Below are 22,536 nucleotides of genomic sequence, written 5' to 3' on the forward strand. Positions count from 1 at the left end.
GCAGAATGAACAGAATGGAAAGAGATGAACAGTGTGATGAGGGAGAGAAGATAACAAGATGTTGTACCCCAAAGAAAGGGGAAAGAAATGAAACATAAAAGTCTAAAGTGACAGTGAAAGTGAGGAAGCCAACACAGAGCATGGGATGCAATTGGAGGGAAAGCAGCTCAGAGGAAATATTACTTTACCGAGAGGAATCGCCAATCAGTTGAGGTGGTATTACCCCAAACTGTGAAGAATTCCAGCATGCGTAGGACAGATACAGGGAGTGGTGGGAATGGCAAAGTAGGGAGATGATGGAGAACAAGTGGGGTCTCAGGTGGGCCAAGAAGTCCTGAGTGGGCCAAATAGGTGGGAGAACAACTACTCTGAGGTTCATATTGAGCAAGCTGCTGAGCAGGAAAGATATCTGGGCAGAAAAATGTTCCACTAAAGTTACTCAGATAATTGTTAGCCAGGGTTAGAACAGGGTTTTTTTGTTTTGTTTTTTTTTACCAGTCTTGCCTGGCTAACTTCATCTAGCGAATGCTGAATATCAGCACTTACTGGCTAAAATTTAACCATGACCCTGAAATGCCAGCATCATTGTCTCTTTTCATCCAACTAAATGTTGTGCAGGTAATGAGTTACTCAGACAAAATTTAGTCAGTCATTGAGGGGAAATATTTAAATCTCAGGTTTTGTCTGTCTGACTTCAAAGTTAGGTAGATAAAGCCTTTGAATACTGACCTCCTAGTTTCAATGTTAGTAGAAAGCAATGGGAGGAAAGACATGAAAATATTAAAACGAGTGGCAGCACAAAGGTGACAGTTGAGGCAAGTGTATAAAAAGGTTTGTGTGAAAATTATTTTCCCAGCAAACAAGCATCATCTTCTAAAGACTTTCATTCCTACAAGTGAGGGAATCAAAAAGCAGTACTTTTAAAATTGAACAGCCCCAAAATATTTTTACTATTAACTAAATCAATTTTTGAAGCCTGTTTCAATACTTTGGCTAGAATACACAAAGAAGTGCCGATTACACAAATCATAAGTGGTTAAAGCAGCAGTCCCTGTCAACATTGTTTGGGTCATTTATAGGTAAGTATAATAAACAAAGTTGGATCAGTCCATGGCCCGGAGGCAGCACTACATGATTTATTTATTTACATTTTTATGTTGCTCATAAAAAAAAGAGACAATGTAGGAAGGCCTGGGTTCATTTGCTGGACACAGTTTTTTTCCTCATCAGGATATCAAGGAACAAAGATGCTGAGGAGACAGTGTTCCTAGCCACTGGTGATGCTGGGAGGAAAGGAATCCTGGCCGTTGAACAATAGCGACATTTACAGGTGGGATTAGAGATGTGCCTGTACCAGCTTTTTAAGCCAGCCACATGAGTCTCCCCAGTGAATAATGGTACTACCATGGAGGGGCTATAAAGGAAGAAATATAGAGCCTAAACAGAAAGAAAAACCCGGGAGACCACAAATGAAGGCTGAAAGTACCACAGCATCAGACTGCCCCCAAAATTCATACATGGCAGTGGGGCAGGTTCTAACAGTTCTGGAATCTGAGGGCTAGAAGAAGGTGTACCAGGTAAAAAAAATAAAATGTTTAATATTTAAAAAGTACACCCACAACAGGCCAGCCTGGGCCCCAGTTTGATCCCCATTGAGCTCCTTGGGTCAGTGGGGTCTGGGGATGCTGTGAAGACAGAATTCACAACCCCTATAGGGGGAGAGGAGAAATTGTGGTCATTCCTTAAAGGTGACACCTAGTGGTCAGACTCAGGGCCCATTATTGCAGAGATTCAGAAAGATCCCTGATGCATGGCCTTTAACTCAAGACTGTTTTAGAAATGACCAGACTAGGTATGTTAGGGGAGTAGGGGGGAGGGTGTGAAGATATTAAAAATATGAGAAATATCGCTGGGTAGTTGCGAATGAAGGTTTATGGTGTCAGATGCCAGCCCTAGTTCTGATTGAGCTAGAAGTATAAAGGAGCATAATACACACCTACAGAGCACATCGTTGCTTTGAATGGAGATAAGCATAGAGTTTTGTAAACACTTGTGAATTTCTAGCAGTCTGTACTGCACACTAATAGATGAATTTTCAAAGGAGTTGCATAAAGGAGTTGCTATCATAGCAATTTTGATTTGTCGATAGGTTTTACCCACAGTTAAAATATATGGACACATAGGTAAAATCTATGGACAATTCATTGGCATATACTGTAGCAATTTCCAAAAGTCTATGTGCACTGGTAAAGTGCATTTACATGTTTAAAACCAAGTTTTAAACATGTAAACATATAAATGTGTTTGTCAAATCAAGGCCTAAGGGCTCAATTCTAGGGAATGGAAGGGGGGGGGGAGAGTTTTATGTGGTTAATATGTAACAGCATATGCCGTGTGTATGCAATTGAAAATTTTGAATCAGCCATTCAAGTATGCAGTCATATATACAGACTGCGAAAAAAGCATGGATGAAGCCCTCACAGACTATGAGACAACCACTGCATCTACATCTCACTTTCCTATGCATCTTCCTTCTCACCTAACATTCTTTTTTCATTTTCTTTCCTGAATGTCAAATGAGACATTTAGGACAGGCTCATTTTAATTTGTATCAGAAGGCCATGTGAAACAAATAATTAAAATGTAATGAATAAACTAAAGATTATAAGTGACGAAAAATGCAACCTGAAAACTTAATAAGGGAATCCCAGCAAAAATGTGTAAAACCAACAGTATTATTCCGACTAGGTCAACATTTAAATTGCCTCTCAATATCATTTTAGACATACACAACAATATTTCCTGGTGCACAATCAAAATTAAGGTTGATCGTATGTGCCACTTGGGGGCAGCAGTTACAAATGGCTATAGTCTGTAATACAGATAAATCTTCCCATGCAGCAGGATTCATAAAGGTCAGATGTACCTCTGACAATAAAATATTGTAAAATATAAAGACAGGCAATGGGAGGAAAAGAAAGTTCATCACATGCATCGGTAGCTCATGTCGAGGTAATACCTGAAATTCTGTTCACATTAGCTGGAGATCATGTTAGTGCAGCAACTTCTTGTTCTGTATGATGATTGTAATGCAGGGAGCATCGATTATAGGTACCAAATTAGGGGATTCATGAATCTTGGGCAACTTCTTTAATCTATTCAATTTTTGTACCTTAGATGCACTATCACAGCAAGAAAGGAGTTTGATAGAGCCAAAATGGGTTTGCAAACAAGACACTTTGTTACTGGAGATTTCCCAAAAAACAAACTGCAAAGCTAAATGCTGAAAGAGAAGAACCTACCATAGTGTGCACTGTTAAAAGTGCCTGCTAGGGTCTTACATGAAGAATTATCGCCTCCACAGACTCCACACTTATCTCTCCTTGCCTTGGAATTTAGCACATGATCACAGCCAGCTTGCTGCAACAAACAAAATAAATCCAACATATCACAGAAAACACAAGGGCAGTAACTGCATCTTTTGCTTATAACAGCTTGCTATAGTCAACAACTCACCTAAAATCGGAGGTGGCCAACTCCAGTCCTCGAGAGCCACAAACAGGCCACGTTTTCAGGATATCCACAATGAATATGCATGAGATAGATTTGCATACAGTGAAGGTAGTGCATGCAAATTTATCTTGCACATATTCATTAAGGATACCTGGCCTGTTTGTGGCTCTTGAAGACCACAGTTGGCCACCTCTGCCTAAAATTTTCTTTGTCTAAAACTTTAAGAGGACAATTTTCAAGGGCATTTATAGGGGTAAAAATCTACTTACCCAGTAGAATGGCTGTTTTGCAAATAATCCCACTTTTCAATGGAGCTAAAAGTAGATGTGATTCAGCCAAAAGCAGAAAATTTCATTTTCCCACAGTTCAGGCCGATTTTATTACGGCTGCCCACGAAACGATACCCAAAACCCATCCCAACCCTTCAAATGTAATTAATGGCAACCCCCCACCCTCTTGACCCCCCAAAAAACTTGCTGAAATTCCCTGGTGGTCCAGCGGGGGTCCTGGGGTTGATCTCCCACTCTCGGGCCGTCGGTTGCCAGTAATCAAAATGGCACGGATGGCCCTTTGCCCTTACCATGTGACAGGGGCTATCGGTGCCATTGGCCGGCCTCTGTCACATGGTAGGAGCAATGGATGGCCAGCACCATCTTAAAAAATGGCATGGGCCACACATTGCTCCTACCATGTGACAGAGACCGGCCAATGGCACCGATAGCCCCTGTCACATGGTAAGGGCAAAGGGCCATTGGTGCCATTTTGATTAGTGGCAGCCGACGGCCCAAGAGGGGGAGATCACACCTGGGACCCCACTGGACCACCAGAGACTTTCGGTAAGTCTTTGGGGGGGGGGGGCAGTCTTAGGGGGGGGGGGGGGGTTGCAATTAATTAAATTTGAAGGGTTGGGGTGGGGTTTTCTTATCGTTTTGTCGCCCCCCCCCCCGAAACACGATGAAATAGGAAATATCGTCTCTATTTCCTATTTCGTCGCAAATGAATGCACATCCCTAAAAAGTATACACACTGTTTCAGAGTGCAAAGAATGGAGGAGTAACCTAATGGTTAGAGCAGCAGTCTGACAAACAGGGAAGCCAGGATTCAAATCCTCTAGCTATTCCTTGTGACCTTGAGTAGGTCACTTTACTCTCCATTACCTCAGGTACAAACTCACCAAGTCATTATCATTTGACATTTGCTATGCAAGTGGGAGGAGTCTGCGTGAAGTTAATGGTAATGAGCCACTCCTAACATCAAATGTAATAGAGTAATATGCGTTTTAACGCTGGAAATAACTACACCTTTTTTCTGTGCGTTGTGCCCGTGTTAGCGACCGAAAAGGAGGGGGGGGGGGGAGCGAGAGAGAAACCAATATGTAAGTTTAGTATTTATACCACTGTAAGAGGGGGCACTTATAACTCAGGTGAGGTTTGGAGAGTAGGGTAGGTTTGGGGGGACAGTTTTACATACACAGTCAGAGGTAAAAACAGCAAAGTTGACATAAATGAAGATTTTCTGTTATTTGACTGATGAAAGGTAAAAGACAAGTTGATTTGTACAATGTACTCTATACCTCACCCCAAGTTATAAGTGCCCCCCTCATATAGTGGTATAAAAACTAAATTTACATATTGGTCCCTATAGCAATTCTCTCTCTCTCACTCCAAGAGTAGGAAAATTAGCCTAACCACACCTCTTTTTTTGTTTTATTATGGGCGCTATTTCTGCTATATTTATAGCATTTTGAGGAATCTAGGGCTCTGATTGTAAACCTTGCGGGGTCATAGAAATACATACAGCATTTCTGAATGTAATTTGCTTTGAAGTGTCTAAAAAGTGGAATACAAAATTTCTGGGCACAGGGAGCCCAAATTTCAAACCTATCAACTTTACAGCATTCATGTGCATGAGTGGCTGCACAGAGATTAATGCTATTATTTTTTAAACTGTATGATGGGAGCTGCACAGTTTATAAAATACCATGTATTTTTGTTCCAAAATTACATGCATATGTTTCAGTACGCACAGATATTTCCAATGCAAGAAAACATACTTTCTCTACCTATTTTATAAACATATATGCATTTATTTTAGATGCATAAAAATATATAACATCTACATGTAATAACACTGATTTATATGCAGAGGCCAAGTATTTTATAAAATGTGCACATAAACGAAATTGAAAATATTTACTTGTACATATTCTTGAAATTATCAGTTTGTTGATACCTCCAGCAGTTCACCCTGTCTCCAATTCATCTAGACTAGCACTTCACCCTGAACCCCCCACCACTTCACCTAGACTTCCCACCCAAAAACTGCAAACAACAAGTCTGATTTCACTTGCATTAGCAATTAGCAGGTGTAAAGGGAACAAATAAGTTTGGTAAAGTATACTCATATCTTTCACAAAATAGAAACTATTGTGTGTACCTTCCCAGAAAGCCTCTAGCCCGCTCCTTTTTTCTGCTGGTAAAATGTAGGCACTAAATGGAAAATAAGTGCATACTCTCGCCATTAATATAATAGCATATATACACATAACATGGAATTTTAATACACAAAATCCATTTGAAAATTTACTCCATAAATTGTATGATGTGTTGTTTTCCAGCACCATTGGGCTTTGTACCTAGAGAGACTACAGCTCTCTAGGCTTCTGAAAGTTAGTAAAGGGGCATTTAGAGAAGATAAGGCCATCGCAGAAAGATTAAATGATTTCTTTGCTTCGGTGTTTACTGAGGAGGATGTTAGGGAGATACCGGTTCCGGAGAAGGTTTTCTGGTAATGATTTAGATGAACTGAACTAAATCATGGTAAACGGAGATGATGTGGTAAGCCCGATTGACAAACTGAAGAGTAGTAAATCACATGAACCGGATGGTATACACCCCAGGGTTCTGAAGGAACTCAAAAATGAAATTTCAGTTCTATTAGTTAAATTTGTAACCTATCATTAAAATCATCCATTGTACCTGAAGACTGGAGGGTGGCTAATGTAATCCCAATATTTAAAATGGGCTCCAGGGGCAATTTGGGAAACTACAGACCAGTTAGCCTGCCTTCAGTGTCAGGAAAAATAGTGGAAAGTTTTCTAAAGATCAAAATCACAAAACTATAGAAAGACATGGTTTAATGGAACAAAGTCAACATGGCTTTACCCAAGGCAAGTCTTGCCTCACAAATCTGCTTCACTTTTTTGAAGGGGTTAATAAACATGTAAATATAGGTGAACCGGTAGATGTAGTGTATTTGGATTTTCAGAAGGCATCTGACAAAGTTCCTCATGAGAGGCTTCTAAGAAAAGTAAAAAGTCATGGGATAGGTGGTGATGTCCTTTCATGGATTACAAACTGGTTAAAAGACAGGAAACAGGGAGTAGGATTAAATGGACAATTTTCTCAGTGGAAAAGGGTATACAGTGGAGTGTCTCAAGGATCCGCACTAGGACCCGAGCTTTTCATTATATTTATAAATGATCTGGAAAGGAATACGACGAGTGAGGAAATATCATATTTGCAGATGAATCAAAATTATTCAGAGTAGCTAAATCACGATAAGATTGTGATAAATTGCAAGACGAACTTGTGAAACTGGAAAATTGGGCATCCAAATTGCAGATGAAATGTAATGTGGATAAGTGCAAGGTGATGCATAGAGGGAAAAATAACTCATGCTATAGTTACACAATGTTAGGTTCCATATTAGGAGCTACCACCCAGGAAAGAGATCTAGGCATCATGGTGGATAATACATTGAAATCGTCGGCTCAGTGTGCTGCAGCAGTCAAAAAAGCAAACAGAATGTTAGGAATTATTAGGAAGGGAATGGTGAATAAAACAGAAGATGTCATAATGCTTCTGTGTCGCTCCATGGTGAGACTGCACCTAGAATACTGTGTATAATTCTGGTCGCCGCATCTCAAAAAAGATATAGTTACGATGGAGAAGGAACAGAGAAGGGTGACCAAAATGATAAAGGGGAATGGAACAGCTCCTCTATGAGGAAAGGCTAAAGAGGTTAGGACTGACCAGCTTGGAGAAGAAACGGTTGAGGGGGGGGGGGGATATGATAGAGTTGTTTAAAATCATGAGAGGTCTAGAATGGGTAAATGTGAATTGGTTATTTACTCTTTCGGATAATAGAAGGACTAGGGGGCACTCCACGAAGTTAGCATGTAGCACATTTAAAACTAATCATAGAAAGTTCTTTTTCACTCAAAACACAATTAAACTCTGGAATTTATTGCCAGTGGGATGTGGTTAGTGCAGTTAGTGTAGCTGGGTTTAAAAAAGGTTTGGAAAAGTTCTTGGAGGAGAAGTCCATTACCTGCTATTAATCAAGTTGACTTAGAAAATAGCCACTGCTATGACTAGCATGGGATATACTTAGTTTTTGGGCACATGCCATGTACTTGTAAGTCTGGATTGGCCACTGTTGAAAACAGGATGCTGGGGTTGTTGGACCCTTTGTCTGACCCAGTATGGCATGTTCTTCTTCTTATGTTCTTATTTCAAGAAATGTACTAAGTACAATACAGATATATTTCCTTTTTTTTTTTAACTGTTATTTCTGTGCATTCAAGTGGACTAATGCAACAACTACATTATTGCTAAATTTTGCATGTTCAGAGAAGAGGAAAACAAATATTCAGCTTTATGTTAACTGAAGCAAAATAGAATGTCATTTTCAATGACAGGTGGTATAACTTTACTGCACAAAGCTATATTACCCATAATCATTTTGGTGATTTACAATGAATGTAACCTAGTTGCAGTACATTTGTTCCAGCTAAAGGGTAGTCATGAGTAACAAAACTTCATGGTAGAAGGCTGAGAGAAGCATTTTTGAAAGTTTCATTTTATCTATTTTCAGATAATATACCATATGTCAGGATGCTCTGTTTAGATACTGGTTTTATATGCGAGACTAGATGTGGGCATATTAGATAGCTTGAGACCCATTCCTTCTTTTTCCTGGGAATCCAGTAAATGAAGAATATGTAATCTTGACAGGGGAGGAATGAAGATGGTGGCATACCGGGTCAGCATTTCACTACTCTGCTGATTCCTAAAAACTGATTGCCAAAAATATCTCCTAAATGTAAAGGGAAAACTAGGGTCTTTCCCTCTAAGACCATCGATACTTTGTGCCCAGCTGATGTTGGATCAGATTGCTGTCCTAAATTCCGCTGAACATAGATGTGTGGTGATGAGGGAGCGTTGCTTTCGCCAAGGTAGGAAGATTCCCTAAACTTGCTGGATACTAGGCTGCTGCCAAGTGAGAGAAGAGGCCTGGCTGAGTCTGCTGCTGTGTCACACCCCAATGAGATCTGTGCCATGGCAGCACTGGAGGGAGAAGATGTTCAGACCCCTCCCACAGAGGTTCCAGTAGCAGTGGCTTCCATTGAAATGTCATTTGGCTCAGACGTTGCTGGGGAGTTGGAAAAGAAGCAAATGGTGAAGTATTCCTCTGTGGAGAACTAGGGCATATTGGAAACTTTGAAGTTCTTGGTGTCATCTAGTGTGGGTAAGTAATCTGTGTTTCTTGGGTAGCCTAAACCAATAACTTTATATGGATAGTTCTTGTCAAGTTTGATGCCTCTATTTCTTTATGCTCTTCATAAATTTCCAAGTTAACCTCTGGTTGGAACGTTGTCTCCAGGTCTTGAGTTATCTACTCAGAATCATGTGCAAATTTTTGAGAAACTGGAAGCTGAGGTGAAAGAGATCAAAGCGATTCATTCTATGCAATGTCTTTGTTTCATAAATTGGAGAATACTGAAAACTGGAAAAGGCAACTAACTTTATGCATACTTAATGTTCACTCGGTATTAGGGGTTTTACCCCAAGACCTTTTAAAAGATATTTAACTGAGGTATTAAATATTCCATCTGGCATTATTCCAACAATCAATAGACTCAGTTATCTTCCTGTCGGCATCTGGAGAAGAATATAGAGGAATTCCCAGGAATTAGCTCAATTATTGGGAGATTGTTATATTTAACAGCTTTTCTGAAAAACAGCTACTATGGAGAAGCAAGAAAGAGTGACATTATTTGTATCTTTGGTGTTAAACAGGATGGTGTTAAACAGGATGTGAATTTAAATATGCATTTTTTTCGTATGTAGATCTACCCTGACCTAGTTAAGGTCACTCTACACAGGAGAATAGAGTTTTTGAATATTTGCCAAGAAACTATGGCTTTGGGTGCTGTATTTATGTTACATTATCCTTGTAAATGCCTTGTTAAGTATAACTTTATTAATTATGTTTTTCTTATCCTTAAGCATTTAAAATCTTTTCTTAATGCGAAGATGCTACCAACTATTGACACCAATGATATCCTGATTGGTTTAGTGTAGGTCCAGCTAATGTAGATTGGTCAAGTTTAAAATCTATGCCAAATATTAATTTTCTTTTTCAGTTTCCTTGGATTCTCCCTTAAGGGTGGATTTTCAAAGGCCCAAGTGCATAAAAAGTGGGGTTTATGCAAATGACTGGGCTTTGCACGCACCATATGCATTTTAAAATAGGCCCGGCCACGCATGGAAACCCTGCTATGCACACAAGTGCCGGGCCTAAAAAAAGGGGCAGGGCGGAGGCCATTAGCCATTGTACCAGGGAAGCGTGCGCTGGCCAGTTACCAGCACGCGGAAACTACTTCTGCTTGGGAGGAGCAGTAAGTAGAAAAATAAAAAATTTTCAGGTAGCTAGGTAGGTGTTAGGGGTCATGGTGGAGAGGGGAAAGGGGAAAGGGAAGGAAGGTTAGGTAGGGAGAGGCCCGATTGTGTCACTGTGCATAATATTTGAAAATTCGGCCCCCCTGTGTGTACCACCTGCGCATGTGCACATGGCCATGAGATTTTGTAACATACGAACACCAGCGCACACATATTATAAAATCGGTGCGTTCATGTGCATGCACTGGGAACTGTGCACACATGGATGCGCATACTCCTTTTAAAATCGGTGCGTCCAACAGTCAAAACATGCTAACATTATAAGTCATATCACAAATTATGTATATCAACATAGGCAGAAAATTTCTTAGATAAGTTTTACTGATGATGTTGCACATCTAGATGACACACATGTCAAAGTTTTTGAGGTTCTGAACTCATGTGAATGCTGAGGCTCCACATTCACAAACATTACTAGTTGTGAGATACAGGTACTTGGTGGAGGGAGTGGGAGAAGGGAAAGAGTTGGAGTGGGTGTTGGGGGGGGGGGGTGATACAGAGGGTCACAAAATTTAAAATTTGAGCATTTAAGAGGAAGTTGGAGCAGTGGGTGGGGGAGCTGGAAGGAAGTGAAGGGGTTCTCATGGCATAATTATATTTTTATTAAAATTAAATGGGCCATTTTGGGGGGTTGGAAAGGTTGGCCCCAGAGAGCCTTTGCAACTTGGATGGGAGGGAGGCTTCCAACAGGTCTAAAATTATGTGGCTAACTTACAGGGTCATTTATCAAATAGCGTTAAGGCATTTTTGCATGTGTTAAGCACCTTTAACTCATGCGATAGCACCATAACATATGGTGTGATGCAAATCAGAAAAAGAGGAGGAGTTAGGTTCACTGTTTTGCAAAGCCCTATTGCATGACTTTAACTATACCTTTTTTAGTAGTACTAAGCTGTGTAAAGGCTTGAGAGAGAGAGAGAGAGAGAGAGAAAGAGAGAGACTAGCCATGATGCCCTCACACTAGATAGGTATTTATATCTCTATGGGAGGCCCATCTAGTAACTCGAGGTGAGGTTTAGGTATTAGTGTAGGGGGGTTAGGAACCACTTTGACATTCAAAGTGAGACGTACGAACAGAACAGTGCTCTCTTGTGAAGATTTGATGACCTTTGGAGTGAGGAAACTCACTCAAAGATGAGATTTGTGCAGTGTTCTCTCAACCTAGCTTGATGTTACCCAGGTAGAGAGTCCATCAAGCTAGGTTGAGAGAACACTGCACAAATCTCATCTTTGAGTGAGTTTCCTCACTCCAAAGGTCATCAAATCTTCACAAGAGAGCTTTTAGATATGTACTCCTTAATCACGCTGATTTAAAAGTGGATCACGATCAAATTTGTAGCAGAATTCCAATATACTAGCATTTAAGTTTAGGTTAAGCATAAAACAAAGGAAACATTTCAGGATGGGTATATAAGAAGGGAAGAGGTTTGATGAGGATTGAAGTGGTTAGCTAAAGAAGTAACAAAGTGAAATAGTAATTATTGATGACTAGAGGCTAAATTATAGTACCTTTGGGTCATTATATATAAAGCTGTGTCAAATATTCCTGAAAGTATCTTTCTATCTACTTCTAGAAAATATACGATGTTACACTAATGTTTACAATTCCAAATATGGTGCAGCTAAGGTTTGGCATTATCAGTCTATCAACACAAATCATGCTACTGAATTCTATTTATGCTAACCCATATTAATTATTAATGAGCTGCTTTGCATGCAGAGATGATGGTAGAGCATGGCTAGGTATCTCCAGGCATAAAGTGTCCCAAACAGGTCTGGTTTTCAGGGTATCCACAAGGAATATATATGAGGCATTTTTGCATGCACTACCTCCCATTGTACGCAAATTTATCTCATACATATTCACTGTGGATGTCCTGGAAACCAAACCTTGTGGTAGAGAAACTGGAAAAATAGAGAAGTATTTTATAAAGGGATGTTAAAAAAAAATGGATCACTTTGTCTTCTTTCTATGATTAGTGTAAGCTATGGCATGAAATGTGCAGATTAACTGAAGTCTCCATAAGGAGCACTATGAATTTATGAGAGCAAGAAAACAGAAAATTGAACTAAGGGACCAAAAAGTTATTCTGCTATTTTGAACAAGCAAAACATAACATTGGCAAAATATCAGCAGTATTTTTCTTTATGAGAAATTCTCTTCCTCAAAAAATATTAATTCCACAAAGAAGAGAGACATAGGAGTCAAAGAACAGAAGTGCTAATGATTAGCCTTAGCAGTCTGATGTCTGGCAGCTATTATATGGTTCTCCATCATTAGTTATTTTGGGTAGATAGCTATTACTTTTCAGCTGTCTCGTGCTATTTAAATTTTGGTAATTTACTACATCATAAAGAACTCTGTACCCCTTTTGTACAAGTTCTACATCCATGAGGTAGCTCTTTTACAATAGGAGAGATTCTTTTGAAGGATAAACAGGAGAAAATCTAGACTCCTGCTGTTATTTGAAGTAGGGAAGTGCCTGTTCACAGGCCTTCCCAGTAATAATCAAGGTGCAAACTGTCACTTAGAATAGAGAATTCACTAGAAAAGTCTAAAAATAATCAACATTTCTGAATTTTCTGACATTCAAGGTATTCTCTGACTTTGACATCCATTTTTTGCATTCAGTATGTACGGTATTTCAAATACTGTGTGTTATCTCCCCCCAGTACACTCAACGAGAGTATGATAACGAACTGATTTGCAAGCAACTGCTTGGTAATATAATGCAAATGAAATAATGCGTGACAATTTGCAAGCCATGTTATTTTCAGGAAGGTTAGCTATAACTTTCCATGAGAGCATCAGGAAGCTAATGCATATCCTGATGCTCAAGGGGCAGGGACAGCAGGGGTCTTTCAAGACCTCTGTGGGATTGGCCACATAGGGGGCTGAGCCCTCTGGCCATTCAGGCCCTTTAAGAAGATGATGGCCCCAGGCCTATAAAGAGATCCCCTAAATTTGTACCGTAGGCAAAGGGGCGTGACGTGACTTGTCCAAGGTCACAAGGAGCGTCAACAGGATTTGAGCCCTGGTTCACAGGCTGCTGCTGCCCTATCCACTAGGCTGCTACTCCTCTCCTATTAGGTTGGAGCCTTGTGTATTTAACAGCAGTATAACCTCCATCTTCCAAGATTATGAGTATACCAATACAAATATTTGATAAGTAAGTCATGCCTGTGTATAAGGGAATGGTTCTGAGAAATCTTGTGGCACATTCTCTCGTCTGTTTGCACTAAAATAAAAGCGCCAGTTCAAAGCAGGCTCCATGAACCAGACAATACATCTGCATAATTACAAACTTTGCGGCAAGTACTGAGTACCTTATCCCATGCAGATGCAAAATACCTTTGTACAAAAATGCCTACTATGTGCACACCGCATGAATCTTCAAAGGGAAACTCTGCAGGGAGATTCCTTTTGAAAATGTGCCTGCAGGTCCATGGGTGAAAAGTACCCATGGCCTTGCAAGCTATTTATGAAGTTTCATTATTGTCCTCTATGAAGGTAATTTTCAAAAGTTAAGGTAGTGCTTTACCCACTGAAATGGCCCTTTAGAAAATTGTATGGTTAAATATAAATCTTGAATCTTGTAAAGATATAATACATCGACATGGGAATCTCAGTGTAAACTTTGCTCCCAGTTGTATCACCTTTTCCCTTAAAATTAGGAATTCCCTCCTCCTCAACTGTGTGTCCCTAGCTATATCAGGAAATATGCTAACACATTGCCCATGAAACTTTGACTTTTGGTTTTTAAAATAAAATCTCAGGACTGTATCTCTCTCAGATATAAAGGCAAACTGAACAGTCAGCACTGCTCTTGTTTTAATATCTAATTCTGATGATTTCTCCAACAAATCAGAAAAATTTATGGCATTTTCTCTAGCTATATCTTGCTCTTGTTGTAATACCTTTTTTTCAGCTTTTTGAGACGGGTAATATATTCTAGATTTAACTGGAATAGCATTTTCTACATACTTTAACACATTGATTAAATAACTCTTGAATAATTCCATAGGGGAAATCAGATGAGTTACTGGGAAGTTCAATATTCTTAAATTGGCTTTCCTTAACTGGTTCTCCATCTGTTCTATTTTACTTGCATATAACCTCTCGGATTTAATTAAATTCAACTGAACCTTTTCAATATCATCCACTCTTTTCACTACGTTGTTAACAGTAGTTTCCACATTCTCTACTTTTACTTGTAAGGTCTTATTATCATTCAGCGAATCCTGTACTGTTTTAGCTAAAGTATTTATTGATTTGTGCATTGAAAGTATCATGACTCCTATTTCCTCCAGAGTAAACTTCTTTGATGTAATTGGGAATTCATCAATCAAAGGCCTTTCCTGTTTCCCCTGCTTCCCTTTTTCCACATGCTCTTTACTAGGATGAGCTTGAGTTAAAGACAGAGCTTTTCACACGATGTCAATACTTAACGACGCTGCACAACCAAAAATATTTAGGCAATGACCTTCATAATAGGCTTCCTCGTTAGGGCTTTCGCCTATTCAACTCGGCCTTATGCATAATCATAGGTCATGATGTTGAAGATATTTTTTCAAGAAAGTTTTCTTTTGCAAATTAAAACAAATAAAGTCAATGACTATTTCAAACTCTGACTGGCATTATTCCATATATACAATCCATCATTTAAATGGTTAGACTTATCTTGAATTGTTGTACTTTTTCAGTCAAAAACCATGACAGTGTTCACAGTGCTGACCCGACACGGAGCCATGTTTCGGACTGCTATCACCATCTCCCAGTCCTTCATCAAGGGTAATAGTTCTGCGTCGAAAAAATTCATTGATCAATTTTACTAGTTAATGTAACAAATTCAACCATGATTTCAGTGGACATAAAGTTATATCAGAGCAGACCGTATCTCAGAAAAGTACTTACACATTTGTTGAACTATTCAAACATGGCGCTTCGGCGTTTTTTACCCATTTCCAGGGAAACCTCCCGGAACCCTCAATATAATGGAAATATGATGTGATATAGCTCCTCCTATCTGACAAGCTTCCTACGTGATTTACCGTATACCACATTATATAAGAGTATACCATTCTATAGAGGCATTAAGCCCTGCTGGGATCACAGTATTTAATCTAAATATCCACTGCTGTTCTTTTTTGTTGAGGACTTTGTTGATATCTCCTCCGCGAGGATGACTCGAAATTTTTTCTAGGATTCTCCAGCGTAATGTGTCAAAAGAATGTTGAAACTCTTTACAATGCATACCTACGGGAGCAGTCAATTTTTCCGTAGTGATACAGCTCCGATGTTCTATGAGGCGTGTACGGATCATCCTTTTGGTTCTACCCACATAACAGAGTCTGCACGAACATTCGATGAGATAGACAACGTGGGTGGACCGACAATCAGTATAATGATGAGCTATATGTTTATACCCTTTAGCATTTATCCAGGTTTCCCCGATAATGGCTTGCTTACAAACTGAACAACCAGTGCACGGCCAGGTGCCATGTGGCAACACATCTTCAATTGGTTCCTGCAAAAATGAATGCATCACCATATCTCCAATATTGCGTCCTCTACTGTACGCGATGATAGGATGATCTTCAAACAAAGCATTATGAGGGCGAAGAACAGCCCAATGTTGTTTAATTGAACGTGCAATGGATCCAGCCCTGTCAGAGAAAGGAATCGTACAAACTAGAGGCGATTGATTGTCACTCTGTTTATCCAATAGTAACCAACATCGTTGGGCATTTGTGGCTCTTTTCCATGCTGTCTTAATATATCGAATAGGATAACCTCGTTGTAAAAGTCTTTTAGCCAAAAGTTCTGCTTGTAACTGGAAATGCCCTGTAGTGCTGCAGATTCGCTTCAACCGCAAGAACTGGCCAGTCGGCAGATTTTTTAACAGATGATGAGGGTGAAAGCTGGAAAAATGCAGCAGGGTGTTACGTTCACAAGATTTGCGATACAGAGTGGTGGTTAGTTTATCACTATTCTTAGAAATATGTATATCTAGAAAATCTATTCGCTCAGAATGAAATGTCATTGTGAACTGTAAGTTACTATCTAGCGTATTGATCCAACTATGAAATTGTACTAACGTTTCTTGATTGCCGTACCACAGGAAAAACACATCGTCAATATATCGGGTCCAATACTTGACATTTTGAAATTCCATGGCATCATATAAATATGACTCCTCGAATTGTGCCACATAAAGATTTGCCAAACTGGGGGCCATGGTGGCCCCCAGTTTGGCAGTTTGGCACATCATTATACTGATTGTCGGTCCACCCACGTTGTCTATCTCATCGAATGTCCGTGCAGACTCTGTTATGTGGGTAGAACCAAAAGGATGATCCGTACACGCCTCATAGAACATCGGAGCTGTATCACTACGGAAAAATTGACTGCTCCCGTAGCTATGCATTGTAAAGAGTTTCAACATTCTTTTGACACATTACGCTGGAGAATCCTAGAAAAAATTTCGAGTCATCCTCGCGGAGGAGATATCAACAAAGTCCTCAACAAAAAAGAACAGCAGTGGATATTTAGATTAAATACTGTGATCCCAGCAGGGCTTAATGCCTCTATAGAATGGTATACTCTTATATAATGTGGTATACGGTAAATCACGTAGGAAGCTTGTCAGATAGGAGGAGCTATATCACGTCATATTTCCATTATATTGAGGGTTCCGGGAGGTTTCCCCGGAAATGGGTAAAAAACGCCGAAGCGCCATGTTTGAATAGTTCGACAAATGTGTAAGTACTTTTCTGAGATACGGTCTGCTCTGATATAACTTTATGTCCACTGAAATCATGGTTGAATTTGTTACATTAACTAGTAAAATTGATCAATGAATTTTTTCGACGCAGAACTATTACCCTTGATGAAGGACTGGGAGATGGTGATAGCAGTCCGAAACACGGCTCCGTGTCGGGTCAGCACTGTGAACACTGTCATGGTTTTTGACTGAAAAAGTACAACAATTCAAGATAAGTCTAACCATTTAAATGATGGATTGTATATATGGAATAATGCCAGTCAGAGTTTGAAATAGTCATTGACTTTATTTGTTTTAATTTGCAAAAGAAAACTTTCTTGAAAAAATATCTTCAACATCATGACCTATGATTATGCATAAGGCCGAGTTGAATAGGCGAAAGCCCTAACGAGGAAGCCTATTATGAAGGTCATTGCCTAAATATTTTTGGTTGTGCAGCGTCGTTAAATATTGACATCGTGTGAAAAGCTCTGGGTTATCGTATGTTCATTGATTGTTCCCAACACTTTTCTACAACAATATTAAGTCCCACTCTAGTTATTTCTAAGTGACCTTGAGTTAAAGACAACATACCAGAATGTTCTACTGATCTCTGCATAAAATTACATGAATATACACCAAGGAAACCTTTCAAACAAATGTGCATATATGGTCGCGAGCATATCTGAACTAATATTTTATAACCCACAAATATGATATATGCGCATTTAATAAAATATGCATATCTCAGCTCTGCAGCATACACATGTACGTTTGCTTACATGTGAAGATATAAAAACCGTGTGTGGTAATTAACAATTTCCACCAAAGTCATTTAGAAAAGTTCTTTAAATGGTAAATATAAGTTTTATTCAAGAACTCCAGAAAAATTTTTCAGAGTGAACAAATCTGTGTGTCCCTATGTTTTGCCCGAAGGTTGCAATGGGAGGGTCAAGAAGGGAAACGCCTCAGGCTAATGAGGTGCTTTCAAGCAGATTCGCAGAAGCTCTGACAGAGACAAGTAAATGTTTACATACTCGCGTAATTTCACATCTGCTAATTATCTGACTTAAGTGATAATAGATGTGTATATTGTATATTATAGGACAGGCGAGAGGTCTTGGTGAACTGGGGGGAGTTCAGACGGAACAACCAGGAGGGTCTTGATGACCTGGAGAAGGACTGGATACAGATGGACTAATTGATTAAAACTGGTAGTTTTCTTCACACGTGCACGTTTATAATACATCGACTTACATGCTCAAATCTCGATAAACATAAGTAAACGTTTACTTGTCAAGAGCTTCTGTGAATTTGCTTGAAAGCAGTGCATTAGCCTGACGCGTTTTCCTTCTTGTCCCTTCCATCGCAGCCTTTGGGCGAAACACGGGTCCGTGTCGGGGGATACACTGATTTGTTCACTCTCTGAAAAATTCTTCTGGAGCTCTTGAATAAAACTTATATTTACTATTTAAAGAACTTTTCTAAATGACTTTAGCGGACATTGCTAATTACCACACACATTTTTTCTGTGTCTTTATCCTTTGGTTGAGTGTAATGTCACTCCCAATACTGGATTTGCTTATATGTGAATATTTGCAATGCATTGAAAAAATGTCTGTCAAAGCAATGAACATGTGCACTTTTACTATTTTAAAAATATATGCGTGTATATTTTACGCATGAAAATATAGTAGGACTTACTTGTGTATATCAGGATTTGCGCACGTAAGTCAATGTATTATAAATGTGTTTGTGTGAAGAAAACTACCAGTTTTAATCAATTAGTCCATCCGTGCCCAGTCCTTCTCTGGGTCATCGAGACCCTCCTGGTTCTTCCATCTGAACTCCCTCCAGGTCACCCAGCCCACCCACCCGTCCAATCGTGCACAATAAACACATTTAATATCACTTAAGTCACATAATTAGCAGGTGAAAAATTACACGAGTAAATTGGCAAGTCTACATACAAATCTTTTAAAATAGCAATTTACACTTGTAAATGATGACCCCACCCCAGAACGCCCCTAGACTTCCTCTTTTTTATACACATATATGTGCAAAAAACTAAAAATATGTGCATATTTTATAAAATACAAAATCAGCTATATGCTAAAATTTACATGCACAATGTTTTCAAAATTCACTTCACTGTGTGCACAGACTTTTAACGCATAGAAGAGAGATGCTTCATGGGGTGGAGTCTGGAAGGGGTTGGAAATAAGAAGCATACATTTTGATTTTAAAAAGTATACACGTAAATTCTCTTGACAAAACTACATGTACCAAATAGAGGGTATAACTGTGTGCGTGTTGTTTTGCTGGGATAATTTTCAAAGCAAGCATACATGTATCAGTTCACCTTGAAAATTGGTGTAATCTGGGCAGATAACAGCCTGCAAATTTCTGTGGTCTATTATAAAATTATCCCAAATGTGGAGAGATACGAAACTGATCAGCCATGGAGGATTGCATTCAGCTTTACAATCATTATGAAACTGTGCTACAGGAAAAGATTATATGCAATACGCCTACATATTTTTCCAACTTCATTATTCAAAGGCATCTCCAAGAGACTGTCCTTATAAATATAACCAAATTAATTTCCTTTACTAATACTGGGCTTGCTCACTTATTTTGCTTTCATTCCTCACGTCGAGTTCTCTGTCCGCAGTTCCATTATCTTTTCAATCAAATAAACAGTTCTGATTGCAAATTATAATGGACTTCTCTTCTGCTTCATTACTTTTCCAAAAGAAATCACTGTAATTTCTGGTTAAACTGAAAGGGAAAACTGCAACAACTGTATGAGAAATGTGAACCCTAATGAGCACAAATTACACCAGCTTTGTACACAGGAACTATTTGGTCAGGCTGAAATAGCACCTTCTGGGCGGCTATGCGTAAATTCAGAATTTTACATAGCCTCTAAGCTGTGGCTCTTTTTGCATCAGTTCATTTGAATGTGTTAGTTTAAAAGAGATTTGACTTAAGTTCAGGTTTAAATACCCTGCATAAGCCTTGAACACACAGGTCATTGGTTTCTGGTCCACAGGGAGTTCCGTCAGTAACTCTGTCCTTCAGCTGGTAGTAGAAGGTTGTTCCAGCAACTCGGCAGAAAAGTTTACAGCGATCTTTCATAAGAACTGCAAAGATAACAAACATTAATATTGTATTGCATCGTAAAACTTAAAAAAATAATTTTCTTTTTTTGCTATTCAAAATAAAAACAGCTGAATACTTACTGCCACTGTACTTTGGAAGCCAGTGAACATTAGGGGGCAGGCCATTGATGTTAAAATGTTTGCCATCAAAACTAGAGCACTGTTCCTCTCTAAAATCTCTCCTGCCCTTTGGACAGGGCTCTGTGTTACATGACCGGAACTTCATCCTGCGACCCACGCAGTACTTTCCTCCATTTTTAGGCCTGTTCAAATTTGTGAGATTTTGAAGCATATCAGTATAACATTATTTCCATTCTTCCAACTACTTAATATTATGCACACCTCCTGTCTGTTTATAGTCACAGAATACTCTGCTTTAGCATTTCGTTTGCTTTCATATCATGGTATAATGGGATGTATACCCCATGCAAACAGTAGGAAGGCCTGCTGAGTCATGAGACTGACAATAGGGTTATGGAGGGCAGAGTTCTAGAGTATGGGTGAGCCAGGATCCCATTGCTGTTCCCGATCAGGACTCAGAAAACCAGGGCAGAGTTCGAGTATGGGCGAGCCAGGATCCCATTGCTGCTCCCGATCAGGACTCAGAAAACCAGGGACAAAAGTGATAAATGAAGGAGACCTGGGAAGTAGAGTACTGGTCCTAATGCAAGGTTCTTGGCTAGGCAGGTAGGAATCTTGGAAGACTCTTTTTGAAACTGTATACATTTGGAGAACATTGGTAGGAATTTCAGGTGCAGGATGCTTCTAAAGACTGAGGCAGGGAGATGGAAAGAAATAAGCCTCAGCTGGGACTGAAATTTTTGAGGGGGAAAAAAAAGCTATTTTGCAGATGTTGGCACAAACATTACACCTAGGAAATAAGCAGGAAAAGAGTGAATGGACAAATCAAAGATGACGACTTGGAGGAAAAGGCTGTGCTACACCTGATCACAGGAATTGGTATAGATAAAAGACATCCCCATTCTCTAGAGGGCCTGCTTGTCTGCCGTCTGCTTTCCTCACCGGCTGAGGACTGGAGGAAACTCCCCAACTCTAGCCCCTCAGTGCCACTCTCGTGCTGGCAAGGATCACTAGGGCCCTCAAGGCAGCTGCCTTCCCCTCCCTCCTCGGGCCCATAAATGAACGTCATGTGAATGGCATGCTCGAGCCCTGCTGCCACAGACAAAAGATGTGAGCACGAGTCTCCTGCAGCATAGAGCCACCACAGGCTATTAACATTTTATCACTTGCATTTCTCTGCAGGAAGCATGACTTCATTAACGAGATTCTGGCTCTACTAGACTACATGCATTCATTTTACAAATACTAAGTGGAACAGAATGTTACTTTGCTAGGGCTACAAAACGGTCTACATAACGCATCGTATACATTGTAAAAAGATATGTAGGAAAAAAAAAAAGAAAATAAATTCAGCATACTCAGGCCAATTACAGTCTCTGGTTGTACTTTTGATTCCACCTCCACATGTCCTCGTACATGAACTATATGGCCCCCATGGACCCCACTCTCCATCGACAGGGCGCAATTCCATTTCTTTGTTTATGCAGAGTCCATGATGGCAGTGCTGTTCAATCAATAAACAAGGAAATGAGAACGTTCATAACAGCATGAGTGCATGAGATCCGACAATTAAAACGGAGGAAGTGCAGAGACATACAAAACATCTCAAAGACAAAGTGATAAAAATCTAAGTTTACTGCATCACAGCCACAACTAAAGATAAAATCTCAGTTCAAAGTAAAGAGTGTACAGTACATAAATCAAATACTTGCTGGCATTTTCCTATTAGCAGAATTTAATATAGTGCAAAGTGTTCTTAAATAAAAAGTACTTTGTGCAACAATTTTATGTATCTGGGCCACATTCAAAATCATACAGAGACCATTTACTCCAAATAAGAAAATAAGTTGTAATGAATAAACTCCAGTGAAATATTAGCTACTCAGATTAGGTTACCTTCATTAAATCATATAAAAATAGGCAAAGAAAACGGCTACATTCACATTCATAATCAAACACTTTTGCCAGTAGAGTCCTTGCAAATGGTCTTCCTTGACTTCTGGTCTAGCGCTAGATTTATGGACTGGTAAGAGAAAAAGTACAGAACTGATCTCTGACAACACCTAATCGCAACAGCTTCCTCAACCAGACAGCAACAAAGATACATGCTTTTCTTTTCGCAATTGAACATGGAAGAATACAAGCTAAGATTGTTTTTTTTAATCTAAATGTACTATATTGCATTAAAACAATACATACCCCAAATTAAGGGGATGATTCATCAAGCTGCAGTAGTGCTCTAATGCATGTTACTTTGCTTATATTGCG

General features: G+C 39.4%; 1 protein-coding gene across 1 annotated transcript in view; it reads right to left on the reverse strand.

Annotated features, from left to right (window-relative positions):
• The window catches only part of ADAMTS20 (ADAM metallopeptidase with thrombospondin type 1 motif 20), a gene marked incomplete at its 5' end in the record, with an annotated part of 339,654 nt that overhangs the window by 231,631 nt on the left and 85,487 nt on the right, over positions 1-22,536 (reverse strand). Inside the window, 4 exon segments of the mRNA XM_029617296.1 lie at positions 3,303-3,420; positions 20,033-20,169; positions 20,269-20,450; positions 21,627-21,772. Coding sequence (XP_029473156.1) covers positions 3,303-3,420; positions 20,033-20,169; positions 20,269-20,450; positions 21,627-21,772 — 583 coding nt within the window.

The sequence above is a fragment of the Rhinatrema bivittatum genome, chromosome 9 (assembly GCF_901001135.1).
Source record: "Rhinatrema bivittatum chromosome 9, aRhiBiv1.1, whole genome shotgun sequence".
NCBI classification, from domain to species: domain Eukaryota; kingdom Metazoa; phylum Chordata; class Amphibia; order Gymnophiona; family Rhinatrematidae; genus Rhinatrema; species Rhinatrema bivittatum.